Source organism: Typopeltis vanoorti, chromosome 16, assembly GCF_054136105.1.
Source record: "Typopeltis vanoorti isolate ZY-2024b chromosome 16, IOZ_Tvanoo_1.0, whole genome shotgun sequence".
Lineage (NCBI taxonomy): Eukaryota > Metazoa > Arthropoda > Arachnida > Uropygi > Thelyphonidae > Typopeltis > Typopeltis vanoorti.
The window spans coordinates 17,400,852-17,425,079 of NC_143564.1; the positions used below are offsets into that span (position 1 = coordinate 17,400,852).

At 35.6% G+C, this 24,228-nt stretch overlaps 1 protein-coding gene across 1 annotated transcript in view; it reads left to right on the forward strand.

Annotated features, from left to right (window-relative positions):
• Positions 1 to 24,228, forward strand: part of LOC150097870 (ATP-binding cassette sub-family C member 1-like) — a 626,276-nt gene that overhangs the window by 566,000 nt on the left and 36,048 nt on the right. Inside the window, exon 26 of the mRNA XM_090406616.1 lies at positions 18,399 to 18,565. Coding sequence (XP_090262742.1) covers positions 18,399 to 18,565 — 167 coding nt within the window. The remainder of the gene's footprint in view (positions 1 to 18,398; positions 18,566 to 24,228) is intronic.

Sequence of the window (24,228 nt, forward strand, 5' to 3'; positions counted from 1 at the left end):
ACATATGGAAAGGCTTTGGTGTCATTGATTATTCATAATAGCACTTGGTATAAACAACACCAAGAGAAGAAAAAAATACATTTATTAAAATTACTAATATTTCACTGACTTTCTACTCAGTATCTTCAGAGCACAATTATGACTATGACTTATGCATAGTACTGAACTAAGTAATTGTGGAAAGCAATTCAATAACTGTGACAGAGCTAATGTCCTTAGATGGTGCCTTCTGTGGGCCAGATAACCATAAAGTTACTCAAAAGAGAGCCAAAAGGCTTCACTTCGGCGATACAAAATCATTCAAATTAAGTGGATATTGAATCCAACATTATTTCAAAGCCGAATAGAGAAACTACAAGAGTTTCATGCCGAATATATAGAAACTATATAAAAGTTTCGGCAGATACAAGCGCACACTAACCTTTCATGACAGAGCAACTCGTAGTAAAGGCGGAGTTAGCTCCGATCACTGTCCTTAGTGATCGGAGAAATTTATGGGAAAATACTAAGGACAGTGATTGGAGCTTACTTAATTTGGAGAATGCAGGCTATCAGATCTCAATCCCATTAATTTGTCAAATCTTTGGCAAATTCATGCAGCCATACTTGTTGAGGTTGGAAGAGTGCTTTATAGCTCATGCTGTTTCTAAAAATAGTCTCTCAAACCTATAATGACTTCTGTGTAATATCAGTGTTTTCCTATGTCTAATCCTATGCGAAGGCGTATCCAGAGCATGGTCTGCTGATCCCAGCTTTCCATACCAATGATTGCAAATGTCATTTTTATTTTCCCCACAAAAATTACATTCATGATCATCTGTATTATCTGAACCTTAACTGTCCACCAAATGCTGCATGATTTCTTCTGTCACAAAGATTGTACATATGCATTTGTGTATCCTGATATTCCTTGCCAGGGATGTTAGATTTAGAATCTCCTCTTTTTGATCATCTCTGTCTTGAAGTTTCCTTCTTCCATTATGCATCACTCATCTCCTGTCTTTTCACTGCTCTCTTAATTCTGAAAACTACTCTGACCTCTATGACTTTTTAACCTTGAATATTCATTTCTGTTTCTCTAATCAAGTTACCCAAACACTGAAGTCATCTTAGTGACTTTAATATCCACAACTCCAACAGGTCCACTTTTTCAATTCTATCTGGAAGAAACACTGAGGTGTTTGCTTAAGCAGTGATTGAAAGCAAATTCTTCATCTACCAATCAGAATATCTGACAATTCTCTCCACTCACCCAACACTAAATTTTTTTCTACCAGTTCTATTTCCAGTTATGTTGTTCAGGACAACTCTCCTCTCAGTAACTCGCACCATAATCTCATAAGTTTCACTCTAGTGAAATGCCTTTTCTCAGCCTTAATACAAGCCTTTGCATTAGAACAATGAAAATTGGGAAGATCATTGGAATTTCTAGTTTTCTTTTGCATGGTCACACTACTCTTCATATCTGGATGCTTGCTGTATAATTATAGAAATTATCCATGTTAGAATTAGATATTTTGTTTCTTCTGCATTCCAAATTTCCAGCCGTTATCTATCCATGATTTTCCAAACAGTGGGACAAATGGTGGGGGAAACAAAAATTTCAGCTTCTTAGACTAATACGTTGAAGCTTTCGACAGTTGCAAAATGAACATTAACAGTTTAGTAGCCAGACTTTGAAACAGCTAAATACAGAAAACACACCTATTATATAAATAGCTGTCATTCTTTCTGATCCCTTGCAAAGATCCTTGTATGCAACTTCTGTTCATTTCTGCTTAACCCAGATTGCTCTATTGCTACTAAAGAAAAGCTGACCTCCTGGCATCATTCTTCTCTTCCACCTCCTGCAAAGATCACCAAGACAAATCATCTCCTACCTATACTAGGAAGAAGTGTACTTCTTGCCTTCTGTGGCCTTCCACCAATAACATCAGAAGAATCATGAACAACAAAGATACAAGAAATTCTTGTCATAATGGTATCCCACAGGGACCAGAAGCCTTTAAAATGTTATACTTAAGAGATGATTCCTGAAATAAGACCTGCTCTTTATCATCATCTCTATATCCTGTTATACTTGGCAGGCTTCCATCCCACAACATGGAAGTAAGCCCACATCCTGCCCACTCAAGGTGATAAAAATCTGATTAAAATATCGATCTGTTTCTCTCATTTTAGTGACATTTAATTCTTCACCTGGAGAACTACTAATCAGCAGTAATCAATACAAATTCTGCCACTGATAATCCACAGCAAATCTTCTCACCTACATCGTCTTCTCTGGACATTTGCCATGGAAAGGTTTAGAGAAACCTGCTGCTGTACTTGACTTCTCAAACATTTGATAGGGTCTGGCATAGAGAGCTTCTGAGCAAATTACCTTCTTATGGTATGCCTTCTATCCTTTTAAATTGAGCCATCACTATGGAAATAGAAAGAAGCAATTTGTTAATATTGACTTTGAAGATCTGAGTTTAGGACATATATAAGAAGAAAGATTTTTCCAAATGACAGTAGCAGAAGGAATGAATGAATGAATGAAGAAATATTTGTTCCATGAGAGTTTTTGAAGTTGAACACTGATGGAGCATTGAATAGCTGCTACACCTGTTTTATAAGATTTAAAAGGGATTGGGGGGGGGGGGGGATTACTGATGCCAGTTCTGAAAAGCACTGCCCTTAGAAATTTTGCAAAAAATGCAGGCAGCAGAAACAGAACATCTTGTGTGAATTGGCAAGAGATGGATCATTAATCAACCTAATTATTCGTTTGTTCTGAATTTAGAGAGCCCTTAGGGGCGCTATGCCAAATATGAGTGTTTCAGTGATGAGACATATTTCTGATTTGTTTAGAATTATTAGCTGTTCAGAGATAAAATAATGCCTTGAACAAGAAAGAGAGAGAGAGAGAGGAGAGAACCATATTTAAACCAAGAGAGATTTTAGGTTAGTGCAATCCAGAGAACAAAAATCTGATCTTGTCTAGAAATATTGGTATTGTGTCAAAATTAAGACAGAAAGAATTTGGGTATCTGTAGAATATAGAGAAGTGTAGTACGATGTTAGTAAAACTCTGCATGGGATTTGCAGCCAACTGGAGAAAGTTATTGGTATATAGAAGAAAAGAGTAGATGAAAGAACAGAGCCTTTGAAACACTAGTATTCATTGCAAAGTTTGAGGATAAAGGTCATTTTACTATCACATATAATCTGCATTCAGACAAAAAGGCAACCAAGCTGCAGACATCAGAAGACAGACTGTGATGGAAATTTACTTGATCAGCCTTTTTTTGCCGAACACACTTGAGATTCTCCAACTTTTTAGTGACATTTGTCCAAAAGTGGGTGACATAAGCAAAAGATCTTTTGTCGATCAACAGTGGCAGAATTTTACTGGCCATCATTTATTAGTTGAGAGGATCAAGGCAGCAAAGAAGTTTAATGTTAATGGTTTTATCCATTATGTGAGGAAAAACTGAAGAGTGAATGATGCTGGATGATAATTAGTTGGTAAAGATCTGTCAGCCTTCATAGGAATGTATCGAATATGAGCAAATTTCTAGGCTGTAGGATAAATAATAGAAACAGGTGAGAATAAAATGCTAATTCAGAAAGTTGTAACACTCTAGCCCACACCTCCTGCCCAATCAGAGAAATGCCATCAGGACCAAGAGACTTTTGTAATATCCAGTTTGGACAATATTCTTCTATTCACTTTCTAACATGCATGTATGGATACATACATGTCCATACACAGATGAATTCACACACAAAACTCCACCACATGTATAGCAGGATCATTTGTGAAAAAGAGATCGAGACCTCAGTAACAACAAGGAAATTTATTAGGGATTAAAATTTGAAAAATATACCTACTAGTTGCACACACCTAAAAAGAACTGTTGGCTTCATCAGGGATTAATAAACATCAAAAATATATAAATAGATAACAGAGTTGGCTAAACCATTACAAGAAAAATAAACAGATTCATGCTAACAAAGGAAATGAAAGCTCTACTATCTATCACTTAGAAAGAATGGAAACATTATAATTCTGAGGGCTGATAAAGGGAATACAATGGTACGTCTAAATATAGAAGATTATAATGAAAAAAATTAAATTTTTTTTTTTTTTCTGACAAAAAAAAAGTTTACTTAAAAATGAACTAAACTGCCTCCCGAATTATTATGAAAGCTCAAGTCATTGTATCCTATTTCTTACAATTTTACAGACTTCCTAAAATACACAAAACTGCCATTTCTTTGTGACCAATCATAGATGGCACCAGTTCTTCAACTTATGCCTTATCAAAACATCTGGCTACTCTTATATAAAAAATTTAATCCCATTTTGTACAGAAGCTATCATGTTTACATGTAACATCCACTGGCATTATTGTTAGTCTTTACATAGTATCTGTATTCACTAGTGTTCCTGTAAATGATTTGTTAAACCTTATTGTAGACTTTTTTCCCACCAGGTATCACTAGCTTATTTGAACACTGCCTCCAGTTTCTTTTTTTTTTTTGGTGGAATAATTTGTTTCACAAGCAACAATTTGGACTTCCAATTGGCAGCCTGCACCCCCCCCTCTCTCTCTCTCTCTCTCTCTCTTCCTTCAGCAGAGATCTTTGAGTAGACTTTCCTAGTGGAAATGAGTCTAAAACAAGCAATTTGGCAGAGATACGTTGATGATATTTGGAAACATCTCCCAAATCTGCAACAAGTTCTCCATTCTCTTGACTCTTACAAACCTACTATCAAATTCACATCATAGCTTGAAAAAAAAGGTGGAATGCCTTTCCTTGATGTTCTCATCACTAACAAGTTTAAAAATAATGTTGCTCTTAAAGCATATTATAAATCTACATATATGGAAATTATCCTTGAGCAGTTTCTATTATACAGAATGAAGACCAACTCAAGAAAGACCAGACTTCAACTTCAGATCACAATCCCATGTGTTAGCAGTCTATTAATTAAAATAGCATCTCTTTTCAAAGATCACAACATCAGAGTAACTTTTAAATCAGTTCAAACTGTTTGCAGCCTCCTTAGGTCTCTTAAAGATAGCACAACTTTCCACAAATACCCAGTAATATAAACAAGACATAGATTTGAGGTGAGAAAGAAAGAATATGTTGCATATGTCAAGTATAAAAGAAAAGATAGATCTGGTCTGGCTAACCATTCTTATAATACCAACTATGCAGTTAATTGGAACATTTCAACTATGCTTTATATTAAAGAAAATTTTTATTCCAAAGTTCTGAAGGAATCTGAACTTTCTAAATAAAAATGAACAACTGATATTAAGTAACATGTGGAAATTGTTTATTAAAGCTTCCTTTTAACATCATAGATTTCAACTTCTCACAATCATCTTCTGTCATTAACTGCAGACATCTAGTGCATATCACGTGATTTTATGTTTATCTGTTAATATGAATGTATTTTTTTTTTTTTTTTCTTGTAATGGTTTTTCAGCATTTGGTCAGCTCTGTCATCTGTTTATATATTTTTGATAGTTATTAAGCTATGATGAAGCCACCAGTTCTTTTTAGGTCTGCAAAACTAGTAAGTCTATTTTTCAAATTTTAACAACTAATAATTGTTGGAAGTTTTTCCCTTGGTAATACTATAAATTAAAGATATCAAGAAATCGTATATTTCGTTTAATCCCTTATCCAAGTATAAGCAAACAAAGTTTGTGCCTGAAGTATTTTCAGGACTGAGGCAACTTGTATATAGAAACTAATAACTTCACATCTCTTGCTTTAGTATCCCATAATGCAAAGCACATATCCTTGCGGACATGTATAATGCTATTAATTATGCATAGCATTATACATGTCCACAAGGATATATATGCAGCCCACCAGATTGCATTGTGTGCACACAACCTCAGTTCTGCTCAGTTATTGATTTCTTTGACCCTTCCAGATTTGCTAAACTTCTAGCCTCATAATAAAAAAAAAATCTGTGTGTATTTTAAATAAATTTTTATTCAAATTTGCAGTACTTGATAAAAAGAAATGAATTACTTAATAAAATTAAATCTGGATGTTTTGTTTGTGTTTTCTTTAACTTAAAGTAATGTTTATTAATTTTTATTAATTATGTTTTGTGTAATGATAATAAGGGTGAGGAATTTCAGAAAAGGAAAGGGACACCAGGTGCAAGCTTTTATGTCACTGCAAGGATTAGTAGGAATAAAGGGGGAAAGTTTTGGATCATTGATAGAATTAATCTGTCCACAAATCATTGCTGTGAGACATATTTGACAGAGAATGATATAATAATGAGAACAGATCTGATTTCATGTGCTTGTAGCCAGGAGATCAATCATTAAGATAGGTCTGACTGCCAGCAGTTGCTCTAGCTCATTTAGCATCACCCAGGGTGCACCACGTGGAGGTGAGGTAGAAATACACTCTGAGGACAATAACAGGCTGTGTCAAATCCATCCCCCTCTACTGGCTTCCAACTTTGAGCAACACTGCGCCACCAAACCTGCACAGAGAAGATGCTCTCATAAAAGAGTACAAAAAAATAAACAGCAATCCCCTGTTACCAATTCATGAAGACCTCCACATATAAGTATAAATTGCCTTAAATCCAAATGACCTCCACTAAAGCTAACTGAAGAATTAGTAAATAGCGATTTCAATGTTAATTCAAAATGGCTAGAAACTTGGAAAGAAAAATCGCCACAGACTTAAACAACATATTCTTCCCAATCAAAATCCGAAAGGGATTGAGCTTCCGCATAATCTATGGAAAATCTTAAATAGGACATAATATCTGTGCAGGCAGCTTTACATAAGTGGGGAAGATCACCTACACCCCAATGTGACCGTAGGGCCATAAACCAAATCATTCAGCACATTGTGGAGGATTGCAGCATAAGAGCTTACCCTGGTGACCTGGGAGACTTTTTTGAGGCAGATCCTTAAGCTCTCGAATGGCTAGCTGAACTAGACTTAAAATTTTAGTGACTTTTTAACATGTTATTGGTTATATGCTGGTTATATGTGCATATAACATGTTAAAATGCACATATAACATTGGTTATATGTGCATATAACATGTTAAAAATATTGGTTATATTTTTAACATGTTATATGCACATTACGTGTCTCATTTTTATTGTCTGCACAATATCCAGGTAGACACCCTGTTGGGTATCTACCTGGATATTGAATGAACGAAGGCCTCCGTTGTTTTCGCCAGGAAACCAGAGTGAATAGCGAAAAGTCAGCTACTGGAACAAATCTGAAAACAAGAAACCAGAATGGCAAACAAATGGAGCTAGCGGAGGAATTAGATAAGTACCAGATCGACATAATAGGGGTGACTGAAACAAAAAAGACAAAAACTGGTGAGAAACCTGAGCAATAAATACAAAATGTTATATTCAGGCAATGACAATCAAGGAAAAGGAGTAGCAGCCATAGTATTCAACACAAAATACGAGGCTAATCTTCTTGAATGGTAGGCATTGTCAAGTAGAGTGATTTGGGCAAATATCAGAATGGGGAACTGGACAATGAGACTTATTTGTGCCTATAGTCCCACAGAATGTTCTACTAAGGTAGAAGTGGAGAAATTTTTTGAGGCTCTAGAGAAAGCTACTGACACAATGAAAAAGGAAAAGTTGGTCCTTGTTGGGGATCTAAATAGCAGAGTAGGAAGTGATTGTCAGACATATAAAAATGTTTTGGAAAAATTTGGAGAAAAGAGCAAAGCTAATAATAATGGCAAATACCTGTTGGATTTCTGCTGAGGACATGGACTGGTTATCAGTAACACCATGTTCCAACATAAAAATGTGCACACAAATTCACATGGAGAGAAGAGGCAAGGAATAAGAAAAGTCTTATTGACTATGTTATTGTTGATAGTGATGTTTTCTCCCTAGTGCAAGAAACCAGAGTGTACAGAGGATTTGAAATTGGAAGTGATCACTATTTAGTCTTGAGCAGGATAAAATTGAATTTCATATTGAAAATAAAGACATGTAAGGAAGTTTTAAAGTGAATAAAAGTTGAGCAGCTCTCAGATGTGAACTGTAGACTAAAATACACAAAGATTATTGAAGGAAAAATAAAAGAGTTTAAGAACAGGAACCAAACCTTGGAGATTCAGTGGCAAGCCTTGAAGAAAACCCTGATTGATTCAGCTAGAGAGGCATGTGGTGAAGTTGTCTGCAAGGATAGAAAAATTAGAACTCCATGGTGGACACAGGAAGTTAAAGTGGCAGTGAAGGAAAAGAAGAAAGCATATCAAAAGTTCCTGTCAAATAAGCCAGCTTGTGCTCTTAGAGAATACAGAGACAAATGTAAGAAAACTAAACAGTGTGTAAAACTAGCTAAACAAAAGTCATGGGAGGACTTTGGCAAGAACATAGAAAATAAATATCAAGAAGGTGGCAAAATATTCTGAGGTTGTTTTAAAGAAGCTTAGGAATGGAGGAAAGAGTGCTGTAAAAAGAGTTAGAGATGATAAAGGTGAAATGAAAACAGGAGAAAAAGATATCCTTGAAGTATGGAGTAATTACTTTGAAAATTTGCTAAATGAAACAAGCAGTGATGACAGCACAGTGGTAAAAAGCACTGACCAGGCATGCAGTCAGGAATACATATCCATACTTGATGTTGAAAAAGCCATCAAAGGCTTGAAATGTGAAAAGGCAGCAGGAGTAGATGATATTCGACCAGAAATGCTGAAGTACGGTGGTATAAAAGTCTTACAGGGGGGGGACTAGAAAATAGATACAATAACAGCAGCACAAATAACATACCATCAAATACTATATAAACATTAATAAAATATAAATACATCACTAGTAAATAACAAAAAAACAGTCAACATACATTCATTTTGTTAGATGGATGTACAGAAATATTCTGAAGATTAATGTGAATATGATAAATTATTATGATCATTATTATTACACTAGCACCTTCGTGTAGTCCAAGATTCATTGTGCAAGATCCACTCAACGCATAATATAAGTTAATGCACAACATATTTACACTTAAATTCTAAAACATCAAAAACAACTCTCAGAGATAATCAGTTATACTCATGCATTGCTAGTTACACAACTTCTTAAACTCGTTCACTGATGTTGCACTCTGCACTTTCTCTGGCAACATATTCCACTTGTTCACTACATGCCATGAGAAAAGTCTACTCCATACTTCACTATTCACCAACTGCTTGTTTGACTTCCAGGAATGATCTGTTGTTCTTTTGTTTTCTATCTTGTTTAGAAAAATTTATCCTATATCTATGGTGTGAGATTGAGACTAACAGAACAAAATGTACAGTTGGGTGCTGCTATAGACCAGGTGATGGAATAGATGGTGGAGATAGTATGCATAGACAAATTGATGAAATGAGTGGAAGGAGGGTAATTATTATGGGAGATTTCAACTATAGTAACATTGATTGGAAGAATGTGAGGAACGAACTGGATTTTATTCAGTTACTGAATGATAACTATCTGAGAGAGCATGTAATGGAAAATACTAGGGGTTCGAGGGTGCTTGACCTAGTAATAGCATCTGAGAATTTGACTGTAATGAATATGACCATGTTGCCACCTATTGGTGAGATGATCATAGGGTCTTGACCTGGCAGGTGGCTAGATGTGTGAAATTTTCGGTTAAGACAGGGTACATGTCGAATTACCGTGCTGGCAAGTATGACAAGCTTAGGAGATTGCTTGGTTCGGTTCCATGGCATGTAAAACTGCAAGGGCTGGATGTTGATAGGGCATGGGACGTGGTCAAGGAACATTTGCAGGTTATGGTGGATTGTATACCTAGAGTCTGAATAGTAAATCAAGTAGGGGTTAAATGGATGAATAACACCATTAAACTTGAGTTGCAAAAAAAGAAACAACTCTGGAAGGAATTTAAGGAGAAAGGTGACCTGCAGGCACATGACCGGTATAAAGCACAGGCCAGAAGGGTAATGAGTGTAGTGAGAAAGGCAAAAACAGATTATGAAAGGAAATTAGCCATGCAAGCTAAAGAGAATCCCAAACATTTCTTTCAGTATGCTGCTAGTAAAAGAAAAACTGTAAATGGCAGAATGATTTTAAGGAACGCCGATGGTAGGGAGGTCACTGAATCAGTCAATATAGTGGAATTACTGAGTGAGCACTTTGCAAGAGTATATCATCCAGGTGGTGACGTTGAAGGAATGAAGGAACCATTAGTTTATATGGGAATTATGGTGAATGAAGTGGAGGTGAATAGTCTATTACAGAACCTTAATGTGAATACATCTGTGGGATTGGATGGTATTATCAGCACGGGTCTTACGAGAAGCAGTTAAAGAATTGTCAGTGTCCTTGACCTTATTGTTTAATCTGAGTCTCAGGTCTGGTTTAGTTCCGAGGGGGTGGAAAGAGGGGAAAATAGTTCCACTGCATAAAGGAGGATCCAAGACTACTGTTGCAAATTACCGACCGATCAGCATATCAGGAGTTGTTGTCAAGGTCTTGGAGAAAGTAGTCAAGGGTAAAATACAGGAATGGATTGATGAAAATGAGATACTGTATGGGAGACAGCATGGTTTTGTGAAGGTAGATCATGCCTCAGTAACTTGCTCAGGTTTTATAACACAGTGACGGCTGAACTGGATAAGGGTAATGGGTTTACAGTGATACTGCTGGACCTGGCTAAGGCCTTTGACAGGATACCACGTGGAAGTCTAATCCGTAAACTGCAACATATATCGGAATGGATATAGGGTTGGTGAGATGGATACGAGGGTGGTTGATGGAGAGATACCAGAGAGTAGTTTACTCAGGAGTAGAGTCCAAAAGACGGCCTGTGACTAGCGGTGTGCCGCAGGGTTCTGTTCTTGGACCACTGCTGTTTAATTTGTTCATTTACGATATAGGGAAGGATCTGAAAGGAACGGTTCATTTGTTTGCTGATGATGTTAAGTTGGGTAGGGCAATAGTAAATGCAGAAGATGTCAAAATTTTGCAGGATGATTTGGATAGATTGGAGGTATGGGCTAAGGAGAATGGATGTCAATTTAATGTGGCAAAATGTAAGGTTATGCATTTTGGGGTGAAAAGATTAGAAGCAGTATATCACTTTGGAACTGTACTCCAGGAGATTGATGAGGCCAGGGACTTGGGAGTGTTGGTGGATAGGGAGTTGAAGTTTAGTGGGCACATTGTGAAAGTGGCTAAATCAGCTCATCAAATCACTTGGATTCTGAAGAATACTTTGACAAGCAGAGAGAAGCAAGTTATTGTTCCTCTGTATCGAGCCTTGATAAGACTCCATCTTGATTACTGTGCCCAGATATGGTCACCTAGGATTCTTCTTAATGGGGAGGAGGTTGAGAGGATCCAGAGGCGAGTGACCAAGATGATAGCAGGTCTATGGAATGAACCTTATGTAAACAGGTTGAAGATTTGTGGGTTGCAGAAATTGGTTGATAGGCAGAAAAGGGGAGATATGATTGAGACATTCAAATTGCTGAAGGGTTTCTATAGGATAAATTCAGAGGATATTTTTAAGAACAGGACATCCATTGAAGCTGGGCAAGAGTGTGGTTAATAAGGATGTTAGAGCTGGGTTTTTTACGTTTAGAGTGGTGAATGAGTGGAATAAGCTGCCAGAGTCTGTTGTGGATGCTATGACAGTGAATGAGTTCAAGGCAAAGTATGATAGATACTGTGTGAATGTCGAATGGTTGTGATGGACATGATTAGGGCCTCACTCGATGAGTCTAAGTCACCCGTAATAATAATATAAAATGTGTGGAAAGTGAAAGGCTATGTGGCAAGTAAAAGTAGGAATGACTAAGGAAGGATGATTTTAAAAACTGCTGATGGGGGAGGTAACAAAACCAAACCAGATACTTAAATTACTGAGTGAGTATTTTGCAGGGGTGTACTATTTGATGTTGAAATGCCAGATGTAACATTGATGGATAGGAGAAGAGAGGTTGAAGAAATGGAGGTGCTTAAAATATTGGAAAAACTTGATGCAAACACAGCCACAGGATTAGATGGCACATCAGCCCATGTATTACAAGAATGTGTAGGTTGACATTTAGCAGGTGACAAGTGCGATGTGCGAGAAGACATGAACTTAATATTGCATGCCAGAAAGAAGAAGAGTGAGAAAGTAAAACTCGGGAGTCTGTTACCGCAGTATGATAGAGGCAAGCTAAGTTGGAAAACTACGATTGTGAATGAGTCAGCATGCAGATTGTGCAGGAGGAATGGTGTAGAGTGAGTTTGATGGAAAGAAGGATTTATATAAGGTTAATGGCTTGCAATTTAATGGATTTGAAATCAGGAGTCTTGAGAAAGTGTTGTTCAGTGAAAGTTCAGAAGTACAGAGTCAGGAAAACTAGAAAGTTTGGGGGGGGGGGGTGAGTGTGGGTGCCTACTTAACAACTTCCAGGCCACCTGAAAGTTGTTAAGTAGGAGAGTCATCACATGATATGTGTAACGCATCAGATACTTTACCTTATTCGACTAAACAACACAAGGTATAAGGGAGGTTGTGAGATGAAGGGGTATTACAATTCATGTATACTAATACCAGAAATATTTGAAATAAGGGTGAGGAGTTTGTGGCATTGGTCAGCGCAACTTGGCCAAAGGTTATAAGCATTAGTAAGACTTGGCTGACTGAGGATGATATGGTCATAGCAATAGAATGCAAGGAATATGATGGGGGATGCTAATGATAGCAGAGGAATGTAATCAAAAAGAGTAGAAGTACATCATGGGGACAGAGATTCAGAGAGCAGCTCACATGAGGTTATCTGGTGTGAAATAGAGAGCCAATAGGACAAAATATGTAATTGGTAGATGATGTACAGATGATACAGATGACATCATTTGTACAGATGATACAGATCAATTGGAATTATACGGCTCATGTTTTCTTCATCTGGTCCTTTTTTGACAAGGTTACATGGCTGATACGTTCCTTAGGTTCTTGCTTCTGGAGGGTAGATGTGTGAATACGATCATGATTCGTCGCCTACGATGTTCATGAAGCACTGCTGCCGATGTTGGTCCATGAAGTTCCGCATTTCCTTCTTGTCCTACGCTGACCTTCTGCTATGCCGAGACCTATATGCACATTGGCATTCTACTTGGCCACTTAGCCACTCTCATTCATCTCACCCCGACTTCACTGGAACTTCCTCTCTCCGAGAATGACTAGAACAGATCCGAGGCAAAAGGCAAAAGCCTCATTTTTGTGTCGCAAATAACTATATTCTCTCTCGATGACCTTCACACAGCACCTGAATTCTTCTGCACTCCGTTCCGATGCTTCTCGTTCTCGTCCATGGGAGACCTCCCCATGCAACGTAGACCTTTGCGTACATGATGGCCTCAGGTCATGATTTAATCTTCTTATCTTGTCTGGGATTTTAGCCTAATGCTCGCATACTAATACATACTTCACCTATTCCTAAATTGCTTCCCCTTTTTTTTCTTTCATAAGACATTTGACAATACAATATTCAGCAAATTTCAAATCATGGATGTTATTATCATTTCATTTACATTCAGTTTCTTTTTATTAATATACAAGTATTACATCGAGAATTTAGATACTTGTTAAATCTGAATGAAAGGTAATACATTATAAATTGTCTTTCATTCAAGATTTAACAATGTGAGGAAAAAATTTTCTATTTTGGATTGCATTAAACTTGCGAAGTTGGCGTTATCAGAATTGAAACCATCAACTTTAAATGAATGCTGGAAAGCTACTTGGCCAGAATGTGTGAAAAAGAAAAACTCTGTACCTTTGCATGCAACTGAATATCCCAATATCATCAGATTAGCACATGCAGTTGGCGGAGAAGGATTTGATGATTTTTCGTCTGCAGATATTGAAGAATTGATTGGTTCTTGAGAATCTCGACGAAAAAGAAAAAAAGTGATGATGATGATGATTATGAGATTCTATTCACTGCAGGATTAATTAAAGAAGGGCTTCAAATGGCTAGTAAAATTGCCAAGTCGTTTTTTTTACACGTGATCCAAATACTGAATGAGCTGAACAGTTTAAATGTGAACTGAGGTCATGTATGGTGCGATATGAAGAATTATACAAAGATCTAGTCAAAACAGGATCTCAACGATTAATTAGAGTTCATGGTAAAAAGAAAATCAGCCTTTAGAATTATTGGTAATTAGTGCTAATTTAGTTCCTTTTACTGAATGAAATGTTTCGCCATTGCAGTATGAACAGGATGGCCAAAGTGTTTCAAGGGATGGAAGTGATTTAATTCTAGTCTCACACAAAAGAATGCGGCTACTGTCAGAAAGTGACGGCGAATAAAATTTAACTAATAACCATGTGCGTGGGTATATTTGGACCTTTTTGAATTTCTGTTTTATTAGTGACACACTATTTTCTTTGAGAGATGTATATATATATATTATGTTTTGTTTGAAAATAACTTATTGTTTGTATCGGGTTTTCGCATCTGGAACCATTTTTCTATTTTTTCATATGCACTATATTCTTTTTTAGATGGTTTTCATTTACATTATTTTTTCTGGAACCAGTGTACTGTGTAAATGGAGAATTGGATGTATATAAGTTCAAAAGACTTACTTTGAGTTTTTACTGCTTTCATGAAAAGCACTGTGAAGATAATGTGTAATGGTGGCTGTTTCTTTACTTCACAACTGAAGCAGAACCCAAAGTACTGTGCGAACTGGAACATATGCAGTTGAAAAGAATGGTAACTAAGAAAACAGCTGGATAGAGTTGCATAAGGAGAGCGAGAGATGAATAGATATCAGTAATGTGAAAGCATTTTTGGAACTAGTGAGAAGTTCTATTAGTAGTGGTCTTTTAGAAAAAAATTTGTTTCAAAAATAACTGGAATAACAGTTGTTGAACACATTTCAAAGAACTTTGGAACTTGATAAATGAAATTTCTCATATAGGAAGAGAAATGTTTATTGGATATTAAAGGTTCCATTAGTAATGTTTAGATGGCTGTTTTGGAGGAAACAGGGAGTTGATTTTTAAATGTGTGATAATTTTACATTGGAATTCCTTCATGCAGGAAGAGGAACTTGTCGTCTGAACTTCTTGTATCTCTGACAAGAAATAAGAAATCTGCAGTTATTTCCAAGATAAAGTGATTTTCTTGGAGAACTGTTTCTGCCAAAGGAATAAAGAAGCTGTTTCATTCAAGAGAGGTCCAGATGCAGTTAAGAGACATCATGTTCTTTTTAACTGGCATATTTTTGGGCCCAAAAACCAGATAAGAGGTAATTTATTTGACTTTTAAGATTTTAAGATAAGTTTCTGTTGTTGAAGTAAAGTTCAGAATATTGTGTGTGTATGCATATATATATATTTAAAATATATCTTAATATTATTAAACTGTTCTTTGTTTTTTATATTTAGAGCCATGAAAACTCAATTTACTTGATTATGGTTGAAGTTAAAATTGAATTTTGAGAATAGACAGCAAATTATCATAGCAAAATGACATATATCTAGGATCTTTCTTGTGTGTTTAGATTTCAGTATAGAAATCTGATACCACTTGCAAATTCTTGTTACAATAGGCACAATAGACTATATTAATTAGTTTAAAACTTTTTCACAATGAAACCCACTACAGGATTTAATAAATAAATAATAAATTAAACTGTTTTGCAAATAATAAAAAATAGTTTAAAAATCTTCAAATCCTTGAAGATTTTGACTGTAATACTTATTTTGGACAGACTAACAAGCATATGTTCTATATTCACTTTATAATATGTTAGCGCTACACATAAACATGATATATTAACTGCACTCAACTACTTATAAATAAACATTACAAGCAAGAAAGCAATTAATCATGCAGATCTCACAATATAAATGTACTAACAACCAAAACTGGCAATTTGAAACAGAATATTTAAGTTTACACTAAATCACATAAACAGAAATTCTGTAGAAACATTTGTATGGATGTACTGATGGTCTACAGTGGCCCACCCTAAGAATAAAATAACATAAAACTTATTTATTAATTACAACACCTACAAGTTTTGTTATGATCGGAACGTGGTCTCAAGGAATATCTATTCATTGTGGATCTACACTGATATTCAGTGTAAGCAGTTGCATCATCATTTACATCCTCAACATCAGAAAAAAGAGATGAAGTGAAAGATCAGGAGAGTGGTATTGAAGAGACAGAAGTGCTGGTTAGTGGAAACAGTAGTAGTGTGAGAGATGAAGAGAGAACAGAAATGTAAGCAGGAGAGGGAAATGTGGGGTGGACAGGGAGACATGTCATAGGGAGAGTGGATGTTAGAGGTAGCACTGAGTATGTGTACAGAGATGATCAGCATAGAAATGGAACATATTGAAATGTGGATGGGAATGTTGAGACTGAGCAGATATATGTGGAAAGCAGAGATAAAGGTGATTGGACAAGGGCAGGTGTAGTGGGGAAATCACAACTAACAAGTGGCTTGGATAGGACTGGTAATAGACCTAAAAATGAACTGCTGCATTTATTTACAAATGCCAGAAGTATCAGAAATAAAGAAGATTAAATGGTTTCACTGATTGAGTTTGTTTGATGATATCCTAACTAGAATAGAAATAGAAGGGTAAAATGTTTTTTGTGAGGATAGAAAGGAGATAGAGTGCTGCTGATGATAGCAAAGAAATTATGTCCACATAAAAAGTAGACATGAAAGAGGAAAGTAGTGGTGATGGTTGAAGCAGTGTGGTGTAAAGAGAAGGTTGGCATAATTAGTTGGATGTTGCTATAGGCAAGGGAATGTGGAAGGTGGTGATTAAGAAATGTATAAATAACTTCGATTAGTAAACAAAGGAAGATTAATTATTATGGGCAATTTTAATTATGGTGGTATAGATTTGAATGAAAAGATAGCATTTGGGAATAAGAAAAATGAATTTCTTGAGTTCTTTAGAGACAACTATCTCAGGCATCATGTAAAAGGTGGCACATAAGCATTGAGAGTTTTAGATCTGATCATTTCATCAGAGAATGTAGTTGTGAGTGAGGTTTTGTACTTTCCTCAAGTTGGTTAGAGTGATCACCTGGATTATGTCTAGCCATATGCAGACTTCCATGTGGAAAGGATCTATGTGAAAGTACAAAGCTGGTGATTATGACAAGCTTAGGAGACAGCTTGGAGCTATAGCATGGAAGGGGAGTTCAGCAGTAAGGAAATAAATGCTGCTTGGGAACTGACAAATACATAACAGCATCAACATGTGAATGTATTCCAGTGGTCAAAAGGCTGAATAAGGTAGGTATAAAATAGATGAATGTAGGGCTTAAGCATCTGGAAATCTGGTAGAAAGTACTTTGGAGGCAGTACAAAATTAATAATGGTAATAATCAGTTATGTGAGAAGTATAAAGAATAAGCCAAGAGAGCAACAACAATAGTGCAGTTTGAGCAGAAATTATCCAGACTGGTTTGACCTTTATTGAGGTCTCATAAGTGGGAGCCAGACTCAGAGGGGATAACAAGGTTGAAGTAATGCAGAATTTGTGTTTTCATATATGATTTGTCAAAAAGTATCACACCTTCTTATTAAAATACTCTGGATTAGAGATAGTTGTTGGAAGTTTTTCCACTTGATTATACCATAAATTAAAGATACCAAGAGATTATATACTTGGGCAATCCTTTATCCAAGTGTATGCAAACAAGTTTGCACCTGAACTATTTTCAGGACTGGGGCAACTCATATATAGAACATTTAAGAATGAAACCGGTCTGAGTAGTGACCCTTCCCATAATGCATAGCATTATACATATCCGTAAGGATATGTGCTTTGCATTATGGGATACTAAGGCAAGTGATGTGAAGTCATAAGCTTCTATATACAAGTTGCCCCAGTCCTGAAAATAGTTCAGGTGCACACAGGTTAAATCCTTTATCCAAGTATATAATTTCTTGGTAGCTTTAATTTATGGGCATGTGAATTGCCATGTTTTGAAGGAAGGATTACTAACCAGACCACTTCTAACCTTTATTGGTTGAAATTATCTGAGTATTAACCTGAGGTCTCCTCCTCAGGATGTTAGAAACTCAATGCAGATTTCATATATTTTCCATATACAAGTAGTAAAATGAGTTATCACCATATTAATTAAAATACTGCGAATCATATATAGTTGTAGAAACTTTTCTTTCTTAGTTAGAAAGTAAATCATGCTGGACAAGAAAATCTGTGAATCCCTCTTCATGTATAAGCAAATAGTTTACTTACTGTATGAAAAAGCGTAATACATTGTCCTTACAGCTTTAGTTGCAGTTGTAATGCCAATCAACCAGTCAGTATATTTTAACATAAAATTTTATTATTTTAAATAGGATCCTGTTCTGTTTTCTGGTACTTTACGAACAAATTTGGATCCTTTTCACAAGTATAGTGATGAAGAAATATGGACTGCTTTGGAACATTCACATCTAAAATCTTTTGTCTCATCATTAGAAGCAGGATTGGAACATAAAATATCTGAGGGTGGAGAAAACTTAAGGTATCTTAAAAAATTATCTTTTATTAAAGTTAACTCTTATTTATCCATTATCTATGTGATTAGTTTTGGTAGCATTATTTGTGGTATCTAAAGAGATCCAGTTGTAATTTCTTTTTCTTTTTTTAGAAGATTTATGGTTTTGAGAGTATTTCAATTTCAAAGAACCTACATTATAAAATAGAAAAATATGTCAAGAAAAGTTATTTTAATATTTGTTACATATTTTTAAGTTAAGGGATATTATATCCTATATTGTTTCTTAGCTGAATAAGAAACTCAAAGAGTTTCATGCCGAATCTAGAAACTATATAAAGTTTGGCGATTCCAAGTGTAAGCAAATACCTGGATAGAGCAGCAACTGACCCTTGAAGGTAGTGCACGCTGAGGCAACTCATAGAAAGGGTGGAGCAAGTTCCGATCACTATTCTTGATATTTACCCATAATGTGAACTTAACTCCTAGGAGCTGTATTATTGTTCAACATTATGAGAGAAGTTAACTTAGTCTACCTACTCACTAATGAGACCTCAAAAAAGGTCGAAAACTGTCTGGGTAGTGACCTTCTCTCATAATGTTGAACAATAATACAGCTCCTAGGAGTTAAGTTCACATTATGGGTAAATATCAAGAATTGTGATTGGAGCTTGCTCCACCCTTTCTATGAGTTGCCTCAGCGTGCACTACCTTCAAGGGTCAGTTGCTGCTCTATCCAGGTATTTGCTTATGCTTGGAATCGCCAAACTTTATATAGTTTCTATATTCAGCATGAAACTCTTTGAGTTTCTTATTCGGCTAAGAAACAATATGGGATATAATATCCCTTAACTTAAATAAGTTCATTTTGCCGAATTGGAGCCTTTGGCTCTTCATTATAATTAGTAATTTAACAGGACACGTCTTGGCAATTCTCATAGAAGGGATGAGAATTGCCAAGAGTTCTGTTCACTATAAACTTGGTATTAACTTGGTCTAACTACTCACTGATGAGACCTCAAAAAAGGCCAAAACCGGTCTGGGTAGTGACCTTCTCTCATAATGTTGAACAATAATACAGCTCCTAGGAGTTAAGTTCACATTATGGGTAAATATCAAGAATAGTGATCGGAGCTTGCTCCACCCTTTATATGAGTTACCTCAGCTTGCACTACCTTCAAGGGTCAGTTGCTGCTCTATCCGGGTATTTGCTTATGCTTGGAATCACCGAACTTTATATAGTTTCTATATTCGCCATGAAACTCTTTGAGTTTCTTATTCGGCTAAGAAACAATATGGGATATAATATCCGTTAACTTAAATAAGTTCATGTCGCCAAATTGAAGCCTTTGGCTCTTCATTATAATTAGTATTTGTTACATGTTTCACTGGTATTCAGCTTCAAGGAAAGTAATGGTGAGGAGATTCTGTTATGCCACTTGTATAACAGCTGAGTTCTGAAATATAAGATTGGCAAAAAAAGCGCTTTCCTCCTTAAAAGCTGGAAATTGACCTCACTTGCCTGATATCCAAGCTATAGATATTTTCTTCGTAAGATGCAGGAATTTGGACTTACCTTCAAAGTATTTTGGTTTATGATTAGTATGAAAATAGCACAAATTGATGAAGCGAAATATAGTTATGGAGACCACATGTTTGTTAATGAGAATTAAAGTTTATTAAGCTAACAATAAAGCCCAACAAGTTTTATAGATCATCAACCTTACATAACCATTGATGCACAACTTCTTGTATAAAAAAAATTAGAAAGAATCAGTGTCTCTAGGGATGACACAATGGATCTTCTTTCTAAACTTTTCCTCCTGACATGATTAGGCTGTTCATTCATTGCATGGAAAACACGTTCTTTACTTTTCAGAATAAATATTAGAAACAAACAGAAAGACTGTCCAAGGGTTATCCCCTGTCACCAATCCAGGAATCTATTTATGGAAAGCTTTGAAAAGATTTTTTAATTAAAATAAAATAAAATATAATAAAAAACTTGGTTGTATACATTTTGGTAACATTGTCATTATTTGGTTGGGAACAACAGAAGAACTACAGCAGTTTAAAGATTATCAGAACAGTTTACACCAAACAGAAAATTCACAAGAACTGGAGATCTCAGAAATTTACTGTTCTTTGACATCTTTCTCAAAGTATCTGAGGAAGAAAAAGGTTGACCTTTTCAGTATACAGAAAATCCGCACTACTGTAAGATTCTTACATGCTGCCTCACACAACCATCGATTATAAAAGAGCATGATAAAAACATTACATGATGGAGCCTACATCTCCAGTATCTCAGGAAAAAATGAAGAACTTTGTTACCTTATGTATTTCTCTCTCTGTCTCCCTCAATGGATACAAACTTCAGACAATTAACAAAATTTTAGGCATGCCACTGACAGTTCTTTCTAATAAACAAGATTTCAAGAATGTTATAGACAAATCTGCAGTGATGCTTCGTAATTACAACACTAAAGGGGCTTCTATCTCAATGTATAAGATTTCTTGGTTCTTACATCCACTGAAACCTCCACATCTGCTCAAAAAGAAATGAGGAGTTTATAAAATTCATTCCCCTTTTGGTATTTGCTGTGTTCACCAGTTGGGACAGTCTGGAGGGATCTGCATGTCAAAACAAGTAAAGGGCATTGAGAAAAAAAGGAAGCACCGAAGAGAATCAGCTTTTTACACAACAAATATAAGTCACAAAGTATTTTGTTGATAAACAGAAATACCATATATTGATCATAACTGTTATATAAGAAAATTTAAATAAGCCTCAGAAAAGAAGCCTGTGTTATCCGCACATAGTGGGTAACAAAAACCAAGTTTTAATGCTATATCGTTTGGTCTGCATTTATCAAAAATTTAACGACTAAGCTGGAATATGATATGATTTATTAAACAGATTTTTAATGGCACATGTGACATTCAAATATTATTAGTCGCTTGTATTCATAAGAATAAAGAATAATAATTTTTATTATTGCAAATATTTCAGCTAGAAATTAATGGGCCATCATCAGTGCATCAGTATAATCAGGAGGTGAAACTAAAACAAGAGATGTTTATCCTATTTACAGAACTGAGCCACATACCAGAGTGCCACCATACGGTATGTGGTGAAGAGTTTATAAAATTCATTCATGAATTTTATAAACTCCTCACCACTACAATTTGTTTACTACATGCATTATAAAATTCTTGTAAAAAACAAAAACAGTTCATCAAAAAAAAAAAATAAATTGATCAAAAAAGATTAATCAAAATATAATTCACAGAACAACAATTAATTGAAAAAGCAATTAATGGAAAGATAGTTCCTCAAAAAAAATAGTTCATTGATCTGCAGTTCATTGAAAAATCACAAATTATTGAGTGAACACTTCACCGAATAAAGAATTATAAGGCACGAGGAGTCTATTTATCAAACATAACTTCAGTCTGTATCAGAATAACTGTCATGCTGTTGAAACTTCACTCTCCCCCCCCCCCCCTTGTATATTTTATGCTACCAACTTATCACACTGATGCATACAAGGGAATAGCAGCCAAGGCTTCCTTCTTCACAGTTTAGCATGAGAGATTTTGGATGATATAGTGTGCATTATACATATTCATTGCCAAGAGTGAATGGCTTATAATACGAAAGTGAGGAAGGATAGAGAGTGTGTCATAAATGTTTTGTGTGCGAGTATAAGAAATGTGAGTTGTGTGGAAGGTGGAAAAAAATGAAGTGATGAATGTTAACAACATAAGGTAAGATAGCGAGAGTGTTCTGGAGAATATGGAAGTAGTTACTGTTAGTGCACAAAATATGAATGAGAGTATGAAAGAAGTGGTGGAAAGTAATGTGGATGATGAGGTGACAGTAAGGAGTGAAATAGTGCATTTATGTAGCATCCTTCACAGGAAAAATTGGGCCACTGGAAAAATGATTGTTGTATGGTATAGCAGGAGGCAGAATGAAAGCAAAAGTGAAAGTGTGAGAACCTGGAAATAAGGAGGCAGTATTGTATGGAAATTTAGTGATAAGATAAGAGATATACAAGAACATAAAACTCATTTCTAAAACTGAAGCGTGATGATCCATATAGTGGTATTTTGCAAGGAACGAAAACAAAAGTTCATATTTATTTCAATAAATGTTATTTTAAAAAATGTATAAATACGTAACATAATGATTCCCAATGCAAATAAATGTCGCAAGTGAGCGTAGTGGTAGTTTTGGGCATTAATTAAAAAAAAAGTGTTTTTAATTAATGTATATTGTGGCATTTTTTTCAGAGTGGATACAAGTGTCATTCAGTGGTGTTGTTAAAATTCTTTTGTTGTTTATATTGTATTTTGCTACTTGTTTGTTGGACTACCTTCGCTTCTAAAGATGGCATCCATAAAGAAACGTACATCAGTCAGTGGCACGGAAGGCTTCTCTACAAAAGTTTGTCTTTGCTTTGGATTTTTTTCAGTGGATGCATTGCAAAACTGCTATATGTATGCAACGAAAAATGTGAAAAATCTGTGGACTGTTTGGGTAAATGAGAAGAAGGAAAGTATTAACGTATGTGAAAAGTGTCTGGATAGATTAGAGCGATTTGAAATGGGAGCATTTCAATGAAAGCAATTAGACGTCGGGACTATAGTAGAAGAGCTTCGGCAGGAGTTAATGAAAATGAAAAGCGAAATGAAACGTCTGGAAGAGAATATTAAACAGCTAAAAAGAGATTGGCTGATGATAAGGAGAAGGAGGAAGTTAATGTTATAAAGAAAAAATCAAACGATAGTCATATATCAGTGTATGGGGAACTCAATCATTAGAGGTGTGATTAGTAATAAAATGTACAAGACATGCTTTTTCTTAAAAGCTAATATTTCGTTGGTCTTATATCCAGCATCTTCAGAGCACACAACACAAAGTTTGTTACAAAGGCAAGACAACCACAATCCGGTGTAACAGTGGGGACAGTATAAGTGATTGCAGCAGTCAACACAAGACTAAAGTCCTAATATGGTGCCATCTAGGTTTAAAAAAAAAAAAAAATCAAAGTTTTGAAATAGTAGTCCAAATGATAAAAAATAAAAGTAATAAATATTAATTTGGTCTTAGGATGACTGTCTCCCAAATCTTTGGTAGATTTATACAGCCATACTTGTTAAGGTTTGGGGTATGTTTTCAAGGCTTCTGTTGATTCCAGGAACAACCTCTCTGACTTGTAGAAGCTTCCGTGCATTACTTTTGTTTCTTTCCAATTGATCCTGTGTGCAGGGGTATCCAGAACATGGTCTTCCAGACCCGACTTACCATAGTGAAAGTGTTGGATATATTTTTTGTGTTCACTGAGGCGGATGTCCACATTTCTTCCTGTCTGTCCATAGTAGGCTTGACAAGAACAGGGCACTTCATAGACACCAGGATGTGATAAAGGAGTGCATTTGTCCTTAGGTGAACGGATGAGTGTTGCTAATTTTTTATATGGTTTAAATACTGTGCATAATTGGTGTTTGTTAAGCACCCTAGATATCTTTTCAGATGTGCCTTTAATGTATGGGATGGTGATTGTTTTGTTGTAGTCCTCTGTGGTAGATAGAGGGGATTTATGGGTAGCATTTAGTATGCTATCTATTTTACGGGGATTATAACCATTGTTTAAGAAGGTTTGACGTAGGTGAGAAAGTTC